The sequence below is a fragment of the Sturnira hondurensis genome, unplaced genomic scaffold (genome assembly GCF_014824575.4).
Source record: "Sturnira hondurensis isolate 20B ecotype Veracruz unplaced genomic scaffold, ASM1482457v3 Scaffold0009664, whole genome shotgun sequence".
Lineage (NCBI taxonomy): Eukaryota > Metazoa > Chordata > Mammalia > Chiroptera > Phyllostomidae > Sturnira > Sturnira hondurensis.
The window spans coordinates 687,366-708,530 of NW_028082295.1; the positions used below are offsets into that span (position 1 = coordinate 687,366).

Genomic DNA, 21,165 nt, shown 5'->3' on the forward strand with positions numbered 1-21,165 from the left:
TGGGAACTGGCCTGCAACCCAGGCATGTGCCCTGACTGGGAATCAAACTGCGATCGTGTGGTTCGCAGGCCTTCGCTCAATCCACTGAGCTATGCCAGCCAGGGCGACCTTCTATATTTTTTTAGTATTTCTGGACACCTCAAGTTCTGGACCCCATTACAAATCCCTCTTTGGGGGGGGGCGGCTGGCTGCACCCTGTTTACAATTCCAGCACCAAGAAATAACAGGGAGCCAAGACAGGTGACTATGTTATTCATTTGGATCTTATTAATTAGATTCTCTCAGATTTAATTAATGCAGATTTGATCCAAATCTATATTAACCTACTAACAATACTAGTCACTCAGAAACAATGAGTAATAACATCATATGAAAGAATTGGGGGGTAACTAACTCGAGTCCCAGAGTTTCAGTCTGTGGGTCCAGGAGACCCAATGGGTGAGCAAGGGAGTCATCAGTGTCTTGCAAGGAAGGATCTCCAGAGCCAGATGGGCAGCAGGGCAGAGGAAGTCCTCAGTCCAGCAGGGCAGAGCCTGCTGCAGCTGATGCCAAGAGAGATCATTGTGGCAGGGAGCAGCACTCTGGTGTGTGGAGCTCAGCTGTCTCAGCAATGGTCTTAAGCCTGCCTCAGTCATACCTTTGAGAGTGGCGTACTGTACCCTTCTGGGTCTCTTGATAGGTGTCTTGGCACCCGATAGTAAGTGGGGCATTTCCCCAGGAGCTAATCTGTGGGTGGTCCCACCCTGCAGGGTGGGTGGCTCTTCTGATCAGATGTGCAGGTATCTTGGGTATGTCTCCTTGCCAGATGTGTGCAGCATTACTTGGGTAATTTCTCTCTTGAACCATAGTGTCATGGCTGACTCCATTTTGTTTTATGTACTTAATGCTATTTTGACCACATAATGCCATTTTATTTGTACTGCTCTCCACAATGACCATGTATAAAAGCTGTCATGCAGTGTGATTCCATTTCTGCAAAAAAGGAGTGTAAGACTAGAAAGTTACTTGGATAATGTGTGATGTTTAGTTACTTGCACTTTCACCGTAACTAAACTTTATTCCCCTTAAACAGTCACGTGAGTTACATTAATTAAAGTATTTAGAATCCAAGATGCATTTCTCTGAACAACGTAGCCCATATTTCCAAGGACTACCCTGAAAGCCCATTAACCCTGGTGTAGACTTGGACCAAATCCTGAGGACAAACTTCCTGTATCTCCGAAGCTTGAGCCCGCCCAGGCAGTCCTCGCCCCACTTCCGGTCTCTTGATCCCGCCCACCCTGTGGCTTCGGATCCCCTCTGTGCCCTAGCTCCACCAGCTTCTGTTTTGCTCAGTGCCACCCATCTCCTTTGCAGCGGTCTGGCTTCTTCGATGTATTTCCTTTGCGACTCTGTCGCGTAACACCACGCTTTACGGTCGCGGACACAGAGCAAGCCGTCGCTAAGGCCACACCCTCGGAGAAGCATTGCGGGTGAGTGGTTTTGATGCCTGGCGTGGGGGCGAGTGCGCAGTCTGGCCGCCTTTTCATCGACGCGGAACAAAGAGTGGTCCGGGAAGCTGCGCCATCGGCGTCCAGGGACGGCCGGAGGGCCTCCAGCTGCAGTGGCAGAGGCGCAGCAGACGCCTCCAGGACTTGGGAGTACTGGCCGGGTGGGCTTCACGGGCAGGATGAGTTTGACCCCGAAGGAGCTCTCGAGCCTGCTGAGCATCATCTCTGAGGAGGCGGGCGGCGGCAGCACCTTCGAGGGCCTGTCCACCGCCTTCCACCACTACTTCAGTAAGGCCGACCACTTCCGCCTGGGCTCGGTGCTGGTCATGCTGTTGCAGCAGCCGGACTTGCTGCCCAGCGCAGCGCAGCGACTCACGGCGCTTTACCTGCTCTGGGAGATGTACCGCACCGAGCCACTCGCCGCCAATCCCTTCGCCGCCAGCTTTGCGCACCTGCTCAATCCCGCACCGCCGGCCCGGGGCGGCCAGGAGCCGGACCGGCCGCCGCTCTCAGGTGCGTCCAGCAGGCGTCTGAAGCCAATTGGTGTGTTGTGGGTAGTTAAGTTCGTCCGCTTTCCGCCTGCAAGTGAAATGAAATCTGAAACGATTTCCTCAGCCTCCTACTCTGAAGTGTGGATAAGTGGCAGTTTAATTACAAATTGATGGCATCGAAAATAATCCTTTCATTAGTACAGGCCGTCAAGTCATAAAGCGCCGTGTGGAGCTCGACATTTTGTTTTTGTTTTCTCAGTTCAAGTTTTAATAGAAACTACACAAAATCAAAGGTGATGCTCCGCTACCGTACATGTCTGTTGACCATGTCAAATGACCATATATATGTTCAGGCCATTTCCTCCAAAAAAAGAAAGGCTCGCCTCCCCAAACCCTGCAGGAAAGGCCTGTTTTGTCCCATACCATATCTGTCCTTAATGTAACATCTTGTGTTTTAATCATGACAATAGTAAAAGAGAGGTTTTTTTCTCATGGCTGTACACTGCCACCACGACCCTATAAAGGCCCGGTGCTCACTTCTGCTTAGAAAAATATTCTTTGTTCTTCTGGACATCAGGCTTGATGGTATCACTGCCAAATTTCCAGCCAGCTGGGCATATTTCCCTGTGTGTGTCGCTGAACTAGTCTGAGAGTTTCATCCACAGAGCAGCCAACAGGAAGATCATTTACGGTGGTGTGGTGAATGATACCTTTTTTCACCAATGATAAAGAGGCCCCTAAATGAGATGCCTTTATCGGCCTTTAAGACCCTATAGTCCTGAGCAATGATGTGCTTGGAGTCTGAACCAAGGGAATGTTCATGGATCCCAGTCCTCCTTGTTTCCTGGGTGTCTTAATCCATGCCATGTGACAAGTGAGAATCAACAGAAGCACCGATCACTTGGCAGTAGAGTTTCTTAAATTCTTCCACCCTAACACTGAAAGCAATGATCTCAGTTGGGCACACAAAGGTAGTCAAGAGGGTAAAAGAAGAATACCACATATTTTCCTCTGTGGTCAGATAGGCCGATATCTTTGAACTGACCATCTGGCATATCAGCTGTAGCTTTGAAGTTGGGGGCAGGGTGCCCAATTTTAGCATTTCCTGAAGACATCTTGCTCTCGGGCTCAAATACCACAAGAAGGAGGTCAGGAAGAATACTCACGAAGCCAAGCTTGACTTTTTTAATACCTTAAATACAGTTTGCAATTTTGTAAAGTCCATCAAGTGGTGTGAAATTGTAACTAATGACACACTGCCTCTGATTTTAAGTCTCAGATGAGTAAACAGAGGCTACTATTCAGAACTTGAAGAACCTGAAGTTATTGGGCAGAAACACATAAAACAGCGTTTATAAATTTTGCAGGTACCTTTGTTGGGCTTTTAGGTGTTCTTGGATAATATGGGAGCAGAGGGTAGAACATTGTTCCAAATTCAAGGCCTAGGGCAGAAAACGCATGATTACTAAACATTGTGTAAATATGTGTGTGCAACATTTCTGAGATTGGATCAGTGGGTTGATAAGAGGCTGCCTTTTTCTTTTTGTTTTGTGTTTTTCAAAAAAATATTTTATTTATTTACTTTTAGAGAGAGGGGATGGGAAGGAGAAAGAGTGAGAGAGAAACATCAATGTGTGGCTGCTTCTCATGTGTCCCCCACTGGGGACCCGGCCTGCAACCCAGGCATGTGCCCCTACTGGGAACCGAACCAGCAACCCCCTGCTTCACAGGCCCGTGCTCAATCCACTGACCTACACCAGCCAGGGCTTTTTTTTTTTTTTTAAATTTAAACTTGATATGCTTTATGAGACTTGCAGCCAGGAAAGGAGAAAGGGACAGTGGGGGATTGTGAGGGTACATGGAAGACTTACACAAGGACCAGTGTAGTGGGTGGAATAGGTAATTGGAGGTGGGAAATGGCTTGATCTTATAGCACTTAATGCATGGGGAAAAGGACAAATCACTCCCTAGGTAGGGGCCACTTATACAGGAAGTCAAAAGGTAAACCACAGAGTTTTTTCATAGCACAGCAGGGCTTCTACATTTTAAGCTAGCCTGTGGTCCTGCTTGGAAACCCTCTGAATCTAGAGCATCTTATAGTTTGTTTCCTTTGCTGCCCTTGGCTAAGAGGGGGATCCTTCATGGTGGTTGAGATGCCCTAGGGTTTCAGGAAGTTGGAGAATGACCAGAAAGTGAATGCTACCTGTTTTTGAGTCTTCAAAACCCACCACGCTATATTCCCCTTAGCAGAGGATGGTGACATGTTGGGATTTAAGTCACATGGCCCTTTGAATTCTTCAGGCTGCTTAGACAAAGGAACCATGATTTAAATGATGTCATTCTCAAATTTGATGAGTCTAAACCTAAATCTAGATGGCAGACAGCATTGTAAACACAATGTTGTCAGGGAAGGAATCCATGGATTGGTTATTCTCTCTCTCTGTGCCTCAGATTTTTTGTTTGTAAAATGCAATAATTTCTAGCTGGTAGTCATTAATGAAGAATAACTGTTAACAATTATCATCATTACTTTAATTAAATTAGGTAGGGATGGTACTTAAATATACAATGTACAGAATATCCATGCCAAGGTTTAGGTTATTGTACACCTGGGGTGAGCATCTAATAGGTATGTATTTTAAAGATTTTCACATGATTCAAATGCAGAGCCAGTGTTGAGAATGTATCTGGAAGTAAATAAAAAGGCTTCCTTGTACTCAAGAAGCTTGCAGGCTGGTGAGGGAGATATAAACATAGTCATAACAATGTGGTAAGGGTTGTGCCAGGTGTCACATACACCTGAGTGTAAATGAAGTCATTCTCAAAGGGAGTGATGTTTTTGCTGGAAATTGGTTGGAGATGGTGGTGGAAGGAAAAAGTGTAGCCATGCCAGGTTTTAAGAACTGGGTGTATTAGACATTTAGAAATCTGGAATCTGAGAAGCTGAGAGAATTTGCAGCTGGAGTGTAGGGTACATGGATTAGAGGGGAATTCAAGAGATGAGTTAAGGAAAGAGGGTCAGGGCCAGATTGTAAAGGGTTTCATAATGGTGGCAGAAGTTTGGGTTTATTTCTGTGTAAACAGGTTAAGTAATAGAAGCAGATTTATACCTAGAAATGTAACCAAATGTTAAGTGGGAGTGGGGAGTGTGTGGATTGTGGTGGGACAGGAGTAAAAATTGGGAGCTGGAGAAACCAGGAAGGCTGTCTTGAATGGCAAGAAGAGGGGACAAGGAATGGTGATGTAGGAATGGCATCTGGCAACATTGCTTTGGTAGGATGGATGAGGCTTGGTGAGCAATTGAATATTGGACAAAAGGAAAGCAACATTCAGCACTGGGAGTTTTGTAGCTGCACTGGATATTGTGAAGCAGATACGTGAAGTGTATTTGCATTGACAGTATTTCTTTGTCTCTTCCACCTGTACACAGTTGTTGGTAGCAGAGAAGAAAACCATTTCTTAATGTTGTAGGTTTTTAAAAATTACTTTTGTTGTTAAATTACACTTGTCTGCATTTTCTCCCCACCATTCCCCCTGACCCCAGCCAAACCAACCTCCCTCCCTTGCTTCCACTCTCCCCCTTAGTTTGTCCCTGTTCCTGAAAACCCTTCTCCCCACTGTCCCTTCCCCCCTCACCTCTGGCTATTGTTAGATTGTTCTTAATTTCAGTGTCTCTGATTATATTTTGTTTGCTTTTTTCTTTTGTTGATTATGTTCCAGTTAAAGGTGAGATCATAGTTTTTAAATTTGTTTTTGCTTGCAGGAATTGAGGAATGTTAGAAACAAAGTTTTTAATAATTATAAAAGTCTTAAGTTTTATTGATATTGCCACAAATCATCGAATTTGAAATGACAATTACATTGTCATAAATATATATATTTGGGTAACTGAAACTTAAAATAATTTTGTCTTCAAAAATGTGTAACTTGAGATGGCAAGTAGCAAATGCTAATTTTACCAGATTCATATTAATTTTTAAAAATAAAACAACTGAGAGGGGTGGAAATGGGAGGGAGGGGGGAGCACAGGGGGGATGGGGTGGGAGTAATAGTCAGAAAACTGTACTTGAAAAAGAACTAAAAAAATTTGGAAAAAAATAAAAAGTGAGGAAACAATCACAGAGAGGTTAAACAACTAAAAAAAAAAAAGAAAAGAAAAATATTTTTTTTGCTCTCAATTTACTTAGTTGGATGAGGAATATAGCAGAGATCACAGATTGTTTTCCCAAATAGAGAACCTTGGGAGTGATATCCCCCAGCCTCCCCAGAAAGTAGGGTTGGCCACTGTGATAAAAGTGAGAGTTTTGAGTTGAGCTTCTAAGAAACCCCTTTTCACCTCCTTTTCAGCTTTTTCTTGGCTAGAAATGACTTGCTTGGTTGGCACTCCAGCAGTAATCTTGGACCATGACGTGACCTTGATATTGGAAGTCACTCACAAAGTATGACAAAGCAGAAAAACATTGTTTCTCCATATTTCAACAGAGCCCATTGTACCTATCTCATACTGTACTAGAATTGCTTCTTTAACTCCATTTTTTTCTCTCTAGACTCCAAGTGTATAAATATAAGACCTCTCTGGATTTTATTTGTTTTGTTATGCCAAGTATTAGCACATGCTTCTAGACAGTTTCACATACTGTATATATTGCATTGTGAATGAATAGATCGATTTCAATAGTATGCCATGTTTCTTCTTGATCACACAATACAGGTTTGTCTATATTTTAGACAATTAATGAATGCAGTCGAATAGCTGGCTATTTTAGATAACATGCCATATTTTTATCACAACAGATTTTTTAAAAGATTTTCTCCCTTATAATCTATCAGCCATTGTTTCGGCTCTGAGTAGAACAGAAGTACACCGCACCATCTTTTCTGGATTCTTACTCTTAGACAATAGCTTCCTACAGTATTTCAATTTACCCCAGTCTGTTTGCCTCCTAAATATCTGTCTGCACACAGAAATCTACTACTAATGAAGGGTGGGAAGGGTTGAAATCAAAGTATTGTTTTAAACTTGTTAGTTATTGGTGGCTTGACTTTCTTGTGATCTTTTTTTAAATAGTAATTTGAAATGAATTTCATCGTAAAGTAAAAAAAAATAAAAAATAAAAATAGCCTATGGAGAAATCATTATACATCTTTGTTTGCAGGATTTTTACCTCCTATAACTCCACCAGAGAAGTTTTTTCTTTCCCAGCTAATGCTGGCACCCCCAAGGGAACTCTTTAAAAAGACGCCTCGACAGATTGCCTTGATGGACATTGGAAACATGGGCCAATCTGTGGATATTAGCGGGCTTCAACTAGCCTTGGCTGGTAAGGAGGAACTGGTGGTTTGGGTATCCTTGTGTAATAGTATTAAGCCTTTTTTTCTTAAGGAACTCTACTTAAAATGAAGGTTTATTGCTGTGCTAAAGGTTAGGATTTTCCATGAAAAACATAGCTTTAATATTAGATTCTTGCTAATATGACATGTTTATTTGAGTTTTAATTTGAATGGATTGCTTCTCCAATTTAAAAAGAATGCTGGATAAAATTTAGTCTGTTAAATTTTTTAAAAATTTCCTCATTGGTTCTACTCAGATTCAATGCAATTCCCATCAAAATCCCAGTAGTATGTTTTGTAGAAATGGAAAAACTCATCGTAAAATTCATATTGAATCTCAAGGGATACCGAATAGCCAAAACAATGTTCTCTTGGCACCATTGTTGAAAATCATTTGACCATGTATGGGAGTGTTTATTTCTGGCATCTCTGATTTGTATCACAATTTATGCATCTGTCTTTATTGCAGTACCACATTTTTTATTATGGTAGCTTTGTAGTAAGTTTTGAGATTAGGAAGTGTAAGACCTCCACTTTGTTCTTCTGTTTCAAGATCGTTTGGGCACATTCTGTGTTATACAGATAAGCAAATGAATAGGTGCTCTTGAAACAAAAGTGTGTTGTGATAGAAAATAGGGAGACTTTCTTGAACTGGCTAGTCAGAGAGAGCCTCTATGATGAGTGAAGGAGAAGAGGCACCTTTTGCTTGCCTGCTCTGAGCAAAAATACAGATGGTGGGGTCTTACCACATAAGAGTGATTCATTAGGGAAATTCCAGTATATAACCAGATTTGTGAACCCTTGACCTAGTGATTAAATGAGCTGCAGTATTCATTTTGTGTGCCTCATCCTTAGACTAAACACACCTGTAATATTTGGCTGCTATATAAAAGGTGACATCTTTTAGTAAACTGCTTTTTCCTTGCAGTATTCTGAGTCTCGCTTTTTAACTATTGGGTATTAACAATATAACAATTGTTAGTTTTTTGAAAGCAAGGGAAATCTTTTTCTTTTAAGATTAAAGGTACACAGAAGTACTTACTAGCTACTGGTTCCACATACAATCTATTATCAGAATTAAAATGATTATTTCTATAACCAAAGATAGTATGAACATAGGTCACAGAGGTGATAGATAATTTCAGTCACCTTAACTTTCAGAAGCAATATGTATTTTGAGGGTTCTAGCTTTGTATTCCATTAAATGAGAATCAAATCTGACCCTTCAACATCTGATGGCTTGAGTCAGCCTGTGAGAAGGTTTGAAAGTATGTCAAGCTCAGGAAGGAATATATGATTAGAGTTGGGATTGAGAAGCTTGGCAGAGTGGCTGAGTTTGCTGCTTGCTATACCCTACCCAAATTAAAGATATTGTAAGCCATTCATTTCACAATTACAAAAAAAAGCAAGTTATACTATCTTCATACATCGTCTCTGCAGAGGTCGGCAATTAAGATCTCACAGTGGGATCCACGGACCACAGGTGTGTATAAGATATACACACCACGTTTTCTATCCATTCTTCTATTGGTGAACATTTGGGTTGTTTTCATATCTTGGCTATTGGTATTTGTCCAAAGAAAACAAAAACAGCCATTAAAAAGATATGTGCATCCCTATATTCACTACAGCATTATTTATATCTTTTTAATGGCTGTTTTTGTTTTCTTTGGACAAATACCCAGAAGTGGAATTGCTGGATTATGTGGCAGTTCCGTTTTTAACTTTTTGAGGAATCTTCCTACTATATATCATAGTAGCATTACCAATTTACAATCCCACCAACAGTGTGTGAGCATTCCCTTTTCTGTACCTCCTTGCCATCATTATTATCTAGTCTTTTTGATGATGGCCATTCTGACGAGTCTGAGGTAACATTTCATAGGGATTTTGATTTGCATTTCTCTGCTGATTAGTGATATGGAGCATCTATTCACGGCCATATGTTTGTCTTCTTCAAAAAAAATGTCTATTCAGATCTTTTGCCCATTTTTTAATTGGATTGGTTTTTGATATTGAGTTGTAAGTATATATTCCAAATAGTAGAATCCAAGTTCTTTACTATCTGCTCTACTGTTGATGGACATAATGTTGCTATGAAGATTTTTGTATATTCTGCTGGTGTGCATGTCAAAATTTCTTCTGGATGGAAAGGTAAGCAGGTGTAAGATTTTAATGGCAAAGTGGTTTCCAAAGTTGTTGTGCCACTTTTCATTCCCATTAGCAGTCTGCAAGTTACTTGACAACCTCCTCTTCATTTGATAATGCCAGGTTGGTTAATTTTTTCTAGTCTAGTGGGTGTGTAATAGTGTCTTATGTTTTAACTGATTTTTCCCAGGTTTCTAATGGGATTGAACATTTTTAAAAGTATAGTTTTTGATTATGCTATTACAGTTGTCCCATTTCACCCCCTTCATTCCCCTCCACCCTGCACATCCCCTCCCACCCGCATTGCCCCTAACTACCACCCCCAGTTCATGTCCATGGGTCATATGTATAAGTTCTTTGTTTTCCACATTTGCTATACTATTCTTAACCCCCCGTCTATTTTCTACGTACCATTTATGCTACTTATTCCCTGTACCTTTTCCCCCATTCTCCCCTCTTCTTCCCTGCTGATAACCCTCCATGTGATCTCCATTTCTGTGATTCTGTTCCTGTTCTAGTTGTTCGCTTAATTTGTCTTTGTTTTTTTTCAATTCAGTTGTTGACAGTTGTGTTTGTTGTCATTTTACTGTTCATATTTTTGCTCTTCTTATTTTTCGTAGATAAATCCCTTTAACATTTCATACAATAAGGGCTTGGTGATGATGAACTCCTTTAACTTGACCTAATCTGGGAAGCACTTTATCTGCCCTTCCACTCTAAATGAAATCTTTGCTGGATAGAATAATCTTGGACGTAGGTCCTTGACTTTCATGACTTGGAATACTTCTTTCTAGCCCTTCTTGCCTATAAGATTTCTTTTGAGAAATCAACTGATAACCTTATGGAAATTCCTTTGTAGGTAACTGTCTCCTTTCCTCTTGCTGCTGTTAAGATTCTCTCCTTATCTTTAATATTGGGTAACTTAATTAGGATGTGTCTTGGTGTGTTCCTCTTTCAGTCCACCTCCTTTGGGACTCTGTGAGCTTCCTGGGTTTCCTGGAAGTCTATTCCCTTTGCCAGATTGGGGAAGTTCTCCTTCATTATGTTTCCAAATAAGTTTTCCATTTCTTGCTCTTCCTCTTGTTCTTCTGGCACCCCTATGATTTGGATGTTGGAATGTTTAAAGTTGTCCTGGAAGTTCCTAAGCCTTTCCTCATATTTTTGAATTCTTGTTTCTTCATTCTATTCTGGTTGAATGTTTATTTCTTCTTTCTGGTCCAAATTGTTGATTTGAGTCCCGGTTTCTTCCTTTCTTCCTTTTCCTTTCTTCCAAAGGAAAAGGTTCCCGGTACCTTTTCCTTTGTTTCACTTGAAAAGTGAAATTCTGTGAGTACCCTGATTACCAGTGTTTTGAACTCTGCATCTGATAGGTTGGCTATCTCTTCATTTACTTGTATTTTTTTCTGGAGCTTTGATCCATTCTTTCATTTGGGCCATATTTTTTTTGTCTTGGCTGGCCTGTTACGTAGTAAGGGGCCAAGCCTTAGGTGTTCACCCGGGGGGGCAACCCACATCACTTCGTTATGGAGCTGTAAGTGGGGCAGGGGTCTGAGGGGAACAGTGCTGCTTGCTCAGACCTCTGCCAGCTTTCAGTCCCTTCCCCTGCTGCCCACAATCATACTGGGCCCTTCTGGTGCTGATTCTCTGGTGGGTGGTTTTCTGTACATTCCAGACCCTGTGAGTCTCTAATGAGCTCTCCTCTGAGCCTGGGAGTTTCTTCTGCCTCCTCAACCCCCACAGGTTTTTTCAGTCAGAGGTTTTGGGGCTTTATTTTCCCACACTGGAACCCTGGGTTGCCTGGTCTGTCATGCTCCCCAGTTGTTCCTCCCGGTTTATCCACACCAAATGTGGGACTGCCCTGGTCCTCCAGCTGCTGCCTCGCCCAGTCTGCCAGCCACCACCTGGCTGTGAATCCTCTCTGCCCGGCTGCCCGTCTGCCCCTCCTACAGGTCTGGATGAATGTTTCTTCTTTAACTCCTTCGTTGTCAGACTTCCATACAGTTCAATTTTGTCAGTTCTGGTTGTTTTTTGGCTTTAAATTTGTTGTTGTCCTCCTTTTGGTTGTGCGAGGAGGTACAGTGTAACTACCTATGTCTCCATCTTGGCCGGAAGTCAGATTGAACATTTTTGTCATATGTATTGCCCAATTAGGCTTTTTAAAAAAATAAAATTCTTATTGAAGTGATTAGCTCATTTTTTCCTATTTATGAAATTTTTTATATAGGAGTTTTGAAAAATATATATATTCTGAATCTGGCCTTTTGCTTATTTGCTGCAGATAGCTTTCCTCAGTTAGGAGCTTGTCTTTTCACTCTCCTGAATTTTAAAATGTCTCCTTTTTTAACCTTTTCAGAACGCCAATCTGAATTGCCAACCCAAAGTAAGGCTGGCTTCCCTAGTATTCTCAGTGACCCAGACCCAGATTCTTCTAATTCTGGATTTGACAGCTCAGTTGCCTCTCAGATCACGGAAGCATTAGTCAGTGGCCCAAAGCCACCAATTGAAAGTAGGTATATCTTTTATACTTTTGATTTTATTTTATCAGCATCCCTTGAGATGGTTTTCTGAAACATTGTTATTTTCATTGCTGCCTAAACTAGATTTAATGAGAAACTTCTTAGTATAGTGTCTGGAATATAGTGGAGACACTTGGTAAATGTTACCTTCTTTAATAAAATTATATACCAAAATTTTTGTCATATATCTGTCATCAGCATATCTGAAGATGTAAATTCTCTGATTTTACTGCAATGAGTGTATTTTTGTAGTTCATTAGCTGTTTTATACCTATTAGTTTAATCACTATTATTCTTCACTCTAAAGTTTTATTGGTCTTATAGCTCATAATTTATATTAAACAAAACATCTATTGAACTTGAAATATTATAGCTGCATCTTTTGGTTTTATAAACTTCTATGTGGTTTTAGTGATTGCCTTTCTGCTTAGGGTTAAGAAAGTGTTCTCCATATTACAGTATCAACATAAGTTTAAAACTCAACTTTGTTTTTATGACATTTATAGTAAATCTTTGGGATAAATGGGTTTAGTATTGACATCTCAGCTGGTCACAAGCATACCTGAAAGTCCATAGCACATACCGGTTTTAATATTTGCTCAGGTGTACTTTGACTGGATGGGCCATCAGAAAGGTATGTGAAAAGCAAATCCATCAGACATTGAGTAAACAAATACTCAGCATGCTTACCTCATGGGAACTTATTATATTGTGTTGGTCAGAAAGTCCATTCAGTTTTAAGTAAAAATAAAAGATATTTTTCATTTTCACCAATAACTTTATTGAAGTGTATTCACCATTTTGTTCCACTGCCTTCAGGCAACTTCATAATTCCATCTTCCCAAAACTTATCTTTCTGAGTAAAGAACTGTTCAGGTGCCTTTTGCAGTCCTCCAGGGAACTGAAATTTTTTCATTCAGAGAATTTTGTAAAGACCAAAATAAATGGAAATCCAAAGGTGCAGTGTCTGGTGAATATGACAAATGAATCAGAACTTCCCAGCCAAGCTGTAACAGTTTTGGAAACTGTTAGAAGAAACACATCAGAGAAACATGTGGTCTTGCATTTTCCTGATGGAAAGTTATACTTTTTCTGTTGACTAAATTTAGACGCTTTTCCTTGAGTGCTGCTTTCAGTTGGTCTAACTGGGAGCAGTATTTGTTGGAATTAATCGTTTGGTTTTCCAGAAGGACCTCATAATAGAGGTATATGTATACATCCAAAGAAAGTATACATATACCTTCTTTGGATGAAGACCAGCCTTTGGTGTGGTTGGTGGTGGTTCATTTTGCTTACCCCAGGATCTCTTTTGTTCCATGTTATTGTAAAGTATCCACTTTTCATTGCCAGTCATAATTTGTTTTCAAAATGAAATGTTTTCACCCTGGCTGGTGTGGCTCAATGGATTGAGTGTCCAGCCGATTCCTTGTCAGGACGCATGCTTGTGTTGCAGGCCAAGTCCCCAGTTGGGTTAGACACTCTCTCTCTCCCTCCCTTCCCCTCTCTGTAAAAATAAATATTTAAAAACAGAATGTATTTGTTATGTTTAAGTAGAGAATCATGTGGAACCCAAACATCAAAATGATTAACATAAACAAGCTGTTACAAGTGATTTTCAAAGCTTGTTGGAAATTTTGGGTATGTCCACTAACTCCTTTGTAGTGTAATATTGATCGTTATTAGTTAATGTCTTGATTTGATTGCTATCAACTTCAGCTGGTCCACCCCACTGTAGAGCATAGTCAAGGGAGAAAGCTCTAGCATGAAACTTCGGAAACCACTTTTGACACATTCGATCAGTCACAGCACCTTCATACAAGCACAATATTTTTTTTTTGCGTTTCAGTTGCATTTTACCTTTCTTGAAATAATAAAACACAATATGCTGAAAAGGTTGCTTACTTTCTTCAATCTTCAATATTAAAATGACTATACAAAATGTCACCAATTTTGGTAAGCTTTTTAGTTTTTAAATTTTTTTAAGTTTTAATTTATTTTTAGAGAGAGGGAACGGGAGGGTAAATGAGAGGGAGTGGAACATAAATGTGTGGTTACCTCTTGTGCACCCCCTACTAGGAACCTGGCCCACAAACCAGGCATATGTCCTGACTGGGAATCGAACTGTGATCCTTTCAGTCACAGACCACTCAGTCCTCTGAGCCACACCAGCCAAAACTTGATAAGTTTTTTTTTTTTTAAATGCACACTGAAACACCTGTGACAATATAACCCAGCAAAAATTGTTTCAAATGAAGTTAGACAACTAAGCATTGCTAGAGTCAACTTATGGGGGGGGGAAACTGAACAAACTTTTTGGCCAACCCAGTGTAAATAGGTGCTCATGAGAGATTCAGGTGCTAGTTCTGGGGATGTAAAAGAAGAGATGGTGTAGTTTAAACTAAGGTGTTAATTCTTAGCTAGACATTTTCAATAGAATAGAGTATATCTCAAGTTTGGCAGGAGCTAGGATCCAAGATCGAAACAAGTCATCTTGGGCCCTATGTGGAAACCAGAGATGTGAAACTTGTCTAGCAGAAGTCCAAACCAGCATTTATTTGAGTGGGTTTCTAACTTAGTGATCAGTCTTGTTTATGAAATAGTTGAGGTGTTGAGTAATTTTATTTTCCTGTTGTACTTTCACAGTTTTATGAAAATGAATATGGTATTTATGAACTTATTGAAGTCCTCAGATTTATTTGAAGATGTCAAGTCTACCAATACTATTTTCCCCTCCTGACTTTTCATCCCCATGTAATTTCCCACTTCAAGGTTGTAAGAAACAGATATAGAACTAATATAAATTATAGTGGTCTCTGAATAAAATAATGGTAACTAAGAATAAGATGAGTGAAATCAAATAGTATTTCATTTTTCCCATGAAGAGACTTTTACCAATATAGTAGGTTGTGTACTTTTGCTGTTTAGTGGTAATCATGCTTGAATGGAAAGCTGTCAGATCATGGTAATATATTCCTCTCCTCTCCAAAAATACAGATTTGGTCTCTGGCATAATAATGTTCTATTAGTGTTTCATTTTCTTCTTTATATGGTAAATAAAACCCTGACTTTCTATATGCCTTGTGCTTCTGGTTTTGAAATCTCAGTTTTATCATGCCATCCTTAGAAAGGGGTGCTAAGTGTACTTCATTAAGTGAAATGTGTGAGATGTATATAGATGTGTATAGGTGTTAGCCTGCTGACAGCAGCAGTCACATGTTACTGCTCCTCTCCTTTACAGGCCATTTTCGGCCAGAGTTTATTCGTCCACCACCTCCACTCCATGTTTGTGAGGATGAGCTGGCGTGGTTAAATCCAACAGAGCCTGACCATTCGATTCAGTGGGATAAGTCAATGTGTGTTAAGAATAGCACGGGTGTAGAGATCAAGCGAATAATGGCCAAAGCCTTCAAAAGCCCCCTATCTTCTCCTCAACAAACACAGGTAAACCTTTTCTTTAATCCATCATTCATTTTTGTTTTTTATAACATGATAAATGACCAATAAAATGATACTGTTAACAGGAGCCTGAACAGTAGGCCGTTATTTCAGATCCAGAGTTTTGGGATATCTGAAGCTCTCTTCTGCCCTTCCCGCTGTGGTGGGGCAAGAAGTCTAAGGACTAAACGTGTACCAATTATTTGTTTGGGATCAGTTTGACTCTGGGAGGGATAGGATGAGTCTCTTTTTTGGCATTTTGCTCATGTTCTCTGTCAGCTAGACATATATTATGTACATTGTTATGTTGAAACTGGACAATAACTCTCCTGAGGGTAAATGGATTTATTAACATTTTAGAAAAGGAAAAAGGCTCAGGTAAGATAAACTAGCCCTTGCTGCCCAATTAGAAGACTCCTCTTGGAAGGACACCCTGTGGGTGGTTTCTGGTTGGTGAGTTTTATTCAGATTGCATGCTTTCATATTAGAACTTGTCAGGAGATGCCGACATCTCCAGTGCACTTTACCACCAAAAATGTTATTTTCAAAGCCAAGTAAATAGCTCTTTTTAGTTCACTTTACTTACTAGGTCATCCCGAAACATAGTCCACTGTGGTACATAGTAGTAAGTAGACAGGGGAAAGAACATAGAAAAATTTAAAGAAAAAGTAATTATTTGGTGGGAATAATTGTTTTTGAGGATATCTCACTGAATTAGTGTGAATGCGACTTGAACCGTAAATACTGCAGATGGGTTGTAGTACAGATCTCCCTTTTTCCATCCTGCTTCCTTCTCAGGACTTTCTCTTCCCCACCTAGAGCTTAGCTCTGCTGTTATTTCAGATGTTTCTCAGTTCTCTAGGGTCTGTGCTCTTTGGGAAAACTACTTGGTAATTAAAGTTATTTTTAGTTATATCAGATGACAGAAAAAGAAACCCATTGTAAGGACAATGTTACAATTCACACAGTATTTTATTCAAATGGACAATATTGAGTCTGGTTTAATGCCCATGAGGCATCAGTGGCATATTTATAAACTATCATAAGTGTTTATATTTTAATAAAAATATCAAGTAGTTATGAACATGGGTTTCAGGGAAGAAATTTATGAAGTTGGTTCAATGCAGATAATTTGATAGCTCTTTGTGTAAAATACAATTTTTTTATGCAGGAAACAGAATGTCTACTTTGACTAAAGAACCTCTTTCTCTTTTTAAAAATTTGATTGTATTAGCTTCTTGGTGAGTTGGAAAAAGATCCCAAACTTGTTTATCACATTGGCCTTACTCCAGCCAAACTTCCTGACCTAGTGGAAAATAACCCTCTAGTCGCCATAGAAATGTTGCTGAAGTTAATGCAATCAAGCCAGATCACCGAATATTTTTCAGTCCTGGTCAATATGGATATGTCTTTACATTCCATGGAAGTTGTAAATCGGTAAGTTCCTAACATGTAACCAAATGTGGGGGTAAGTTATGTGACTAGAAGAGAAAAACTACAACAATTTTTTTATCTTGTTAGTTTGAGAAAACCCATTAAATAAATTATCTAAGCCTTAGTGTTTACTACATGTGAAATTCAGTGTTCACAGGAAAGAACCCAGAAGGCAGGTAGGACTTCAAATATTTAGCATTAATAGACATAATTAGTTGCTGAAATTTACTTTTCTATATAGTTGTATATTCTCTACCTCTATACAAATAGATGTTACATTATTTTTTGGTAGTGACTAACAGCTATATCATGGGAAAGTATGGGTTTTAGCTGCTGCAAGAATTCTAGGACTGTCAACCCAGAAGCCCTTGCTCTGTTCTCCCAACCTGACTCTCCTTACTGTTGTCATTGACTGTCAATATAATACATTCCCTTTCTGATGTTCTCTGTAGTGTCTTCCCATTTTATACTATTTTCCTCAAAAATACATTTTAGGTAAATTGTGGACTGAATAGGCTTGGGAGAGTTAGCTTGGTAGGCTACTATTTTATGAAGCTGTTTATCTATAGGGTAGCTATATGTACAGGTTTGTCTGAGCAATCCCAAATTAGGCTTCTCTTGGCCTCCTTTCATGTGGTGTCCTGTTTCAGGTGCTAAATTTATATGGTCTTTTTGCTGCCTGGGAAATCCATTCTGAATGCTAAGCAACTGAGCTTCAATTAGAACAAACTTTTTGACACCTGTTTATTTTTAATAACCTACTTAAAATTGTACTACAAACTATATCCTTTTAAGTTAATCAACTGGTAAAAAAAAAAGCCTAGCTAAAGACAGGTGATCCCAAATATAAGAGTGCATCCTTTTTGGAGTGGGAAAAGCAGCATGAGGTTTTCAACTTTATTTTTTGTCACTGGCAAAACTGGTTAGCTGCTTGTTTAAAACATGCTACTTCATTTCTGCCTTCTCCTTGTTCAAGACTCTTCCCCTACTGTTAAGACTCACTCGTCTTTTAGGGGCTGCATTCTCTCAGATCCTTTGGATTGAGAGAACTCTTAAGAGCTCACTTCTTTCACTTCACCACATTCTTATAGGAGCTATTATCTGCTAGACATTTGGCACTTAGTCCAAGAATAATTATGTCTTCCTATCAATAACTTCATCTAGGACAAGTTCTGCTCTTTTTGCCCCACCCCCCAAATCATAGAGCATTAGCTGTAAGGATAAAACAACTGTGACCACAGCAGCGTATTGCAGTGTTTCCTTGGAACACTAGTTCATCAGTGACTTATGGGATAAAATTCTAGACTCAAAGTTTAGTTTCTTCTGAAAATTCATACTGTACAGTTAGCATGGATACCTTTAAACGAACATGAAATTCTCACTTCATCTTTTTTAGTTCTTCTTAAAATATTCCATAGAATCCTTTGAAAAATACCAGCCTTCCCCCTTTGAGACTCTAAACTCATCTGCCAGCATACCATGCCTTTTGTTAACTTCCAGCCAGGTCTTGCCTACCGTGTTCCTGAAGGTGTTGTGCTAATCCCCAATTCCAAGTTTTACTCACGTCCTATACTTCTCTCCTGAGCTGTCAATTTAAATTCTTTGCCCTTCCTTAAGGCTTTTCCCAACTCTTTTCATACACTATTATTCTTTGCAAGTGCCTCATTTTAGCATTTAGTTACATATTATGCCATTTAGTCAGTAAATGTATACCTCCTTCAGATGCACTGCTTTGTAGAGCACTTACATGTAGTCAGGGTTTAATAAATGAACAGTCATTGCCAAGGCTATCAGAGCTTGAGAGATATGAACTCCCAATTATGATTCAAGAACACATAGGAACATTGTGCTCAAAGAATTGCATGGCCAAAAAATGGAAGTGTCATTTCTTAACAAATGGATGTGGTTCTTAGGCTTATTTGCATAAGTATATTTAAAACTAGGTAATTGGTTCTACATCAGAAGTTTGTACTAAATGACCAAAGGAAACTCTGTATTTTATAACCATAATATTACCACAATGTATTTTAAAGTTAGCAAATACAATGAACACCCCTAATTTTCTAACTTTATGAAACAGACTGACAACAGCTGTTGATCTACCTCCTGAATTTATTCACCTTTATATATCAAATTGCATCTCTACCTGTGAACAAATTAAGGATAAATATATGCAGGTAAGTAATAGAAATTTTAGCAAGTTTTATAAATATCTGCCAAGAAAATTGGCACACTAAAATTTTTCTCTTTTTCAGAATCGTTTGGTGCGTCTTGTGTGTGTCTTTCTCCAGTCCTTGATCCGTAACAAAATTATTAATGTGCAGGACTTGTTTATAGAAGTGCAGGCATTCTGTATTGAGTTCAGTAGGATACGAGAAGCTGCTGGCCTTTTCCGGTTGTTGAAGACATTGGACACTGGGGAAACACCTTCTGAGACCAAAATGTCAAAATAATACCCTATCAGAACCACCCCATTCGTTGTTCAGCTGTACTGCAATTCATTTTTTAAAACTGTTAAAACCCTGAGTGGACTGTTTGGTGTAATGCATATAAACAACACATGAACTACTTAAAACAGTTTTACATCCCTTTAGAAGAATCTTTGGTTAAGAACTTGGAAAAATGTCTTTAGATGTCTTAACACAGAAGGAATGGTTATCCAAACAAAATTACTCTAAAAAAGTAGATGAGCTCTTTAATACTAAAAAGGTGCCTGTTTTTATTTAAAACAAACTATAGGCTTCCGATTAGGTCAAGAATCCAGTTTTCCTACGGTTCTAATGTCAAATGTATTTAATGAAAGTAAATGAAGACATTCTTAAAGATTTGTTGTAGTGTCCTTGAGGTGAAATCAGTTGAGTGTTTTTGAATCATGTGGCAAACAGAAGTTTGATCCCTGAACCCATTTTACGGATGTAACTCTTAGCTTCTCATCAAGCAGAGTTTGAACCAAGAACATGTAACTTTATCCTTTCTTATCATGAGGACTTAACATATCAGCTGGTATAGTTTACAGGGTTTTTTTTTTTCTCTTATGATATTCTTTAGTTCTTCTGTTATTAGTCTAAGATAGTCATTTTTTGCTTTAAGGAAAGACAGTCAGTGCTTTGGGAAGTAATCCCATTACTGAGGAACTGTCATGTAAAACTGCTGACTGAGTAGGCTCTGCACTCTTCTGCCTGTGGTGAGGCAGGCATACTGTTTGACAAGTAGGAGAGCAAAAGGGCTTCGTGTGGGGCTGTCATCACTCATTTAACTTTGGACAACAGTGCCTTACATTAAAGTTCTTTTTTTATAAATTCTGTATTATCTGAATATTTTCTTCTTGAAGAAATTGAAAAGCTCTTTATGTACTGAGATGTTTTCAAGCACATACTTATAAGGAAGTAATCTGTTCAATAGGAATTACCTTCCAGTCTAATCATCAGCAAAAGTTTAAGAAAACCAAGCCTAGTGGTTTGAAGTTTCAGTCTTGTAACACTGGCAAAAAAGTGGTAGTACTAGATCTATAACAAGTTTTATTTTAGGTAACCTTTTAAAAGTAAGGGATTTATAAGTATATTAGCTTAAAGTAAGGACACAAGCTGATGTAACAGGAGTACCATCAGACATCTGAAATGATGGCAACAAACTTGATTTTCTCTCAATACCCTTAAAGTGGGCATCACTATTTTTTGCATATTAGTATTGGAGGGAAAGGGTTCATTATTCAAAAATACTTTTGGAATGGCAAAGTTTCCACCACTGTCACTGCTTGGAAACAACCCTCCTTAGGCTCCTGATTCTCTGATAACATTAAACTCATGGCCAGTAGCACTGTAACTCTTGTGTGAACAAAGTTTATTTTACATACATTTTTCTCTGTAAGGCACATCACAACCTTGTGCTTGGGACCAGTAGAGAGCACTTAAGCACTATACTTGGGGGCCATTTTAAAATGTGAAACCATGGACAAAAAGTACAAACTGGGGCAATAAATAGACCATGAGAAGGTCACATATTGACAGTTTGAGAGCTGAAACAAGACTCTTCCTCAACTGGAGCATGTATGTGTGTCAGGCAACTAGAATTTTTACTGCTCTGTACATGTCCACAAACAACTGCAGAGGTATTGCCCATACTGATTTTCAGGTTACAAATACATTTTAGGCAAATTCGCAGACACAGACTCTGAATAGAGTGATAGCTGCTGATCATCTCAAGATCACAATATTGGTGTTTTCTTGAAAGAGGAAAGGCTTTCAAATTTATTTCAAATAGCTTACAAAGGACAGTAGTTATATTTATAGAACATAATACATAAACCTGATTCAAGATTTA

The 21,165-nt window shown here is 39.2% G+C and overlaps 1 protein-coding gene and 1 pseudogene across 1 annotated transcript; one reads left to right on the top strand and one right to left on the bottom strand.

Moving 5' to 3' along the window:
* Positions 1–1,286: 1,286 nt before the first annotated feature.
* CNOT11 (CCR4-NOT transcription complex subunit 11) lies at positions 1,287–20,145 on the top strand. The gene is given in 8 exon segments (XM_037057272.1): positions 1,287–1,626; positions 1,628–2,003; positions 7,138–7,302; positions 11,814–11,966; positions 15,215–15,417; positions 16,646–16,848; positions 18,926–19,022; positions 19,101–20,145. Coding segments are annotated over 8 exon segments (1,536 nt in total). The 5' UTR covers positions 1,287–1,485; the 3' UTR covers positions 19,299–20,145.
* Positions 2,331–3,132, bottom strand: LOC118994642 (peroxiredoxin-1-like; annotated as a pseudogene).
* Positions 20,146–21,165: the final 1,020 nt, after the last annotated feature.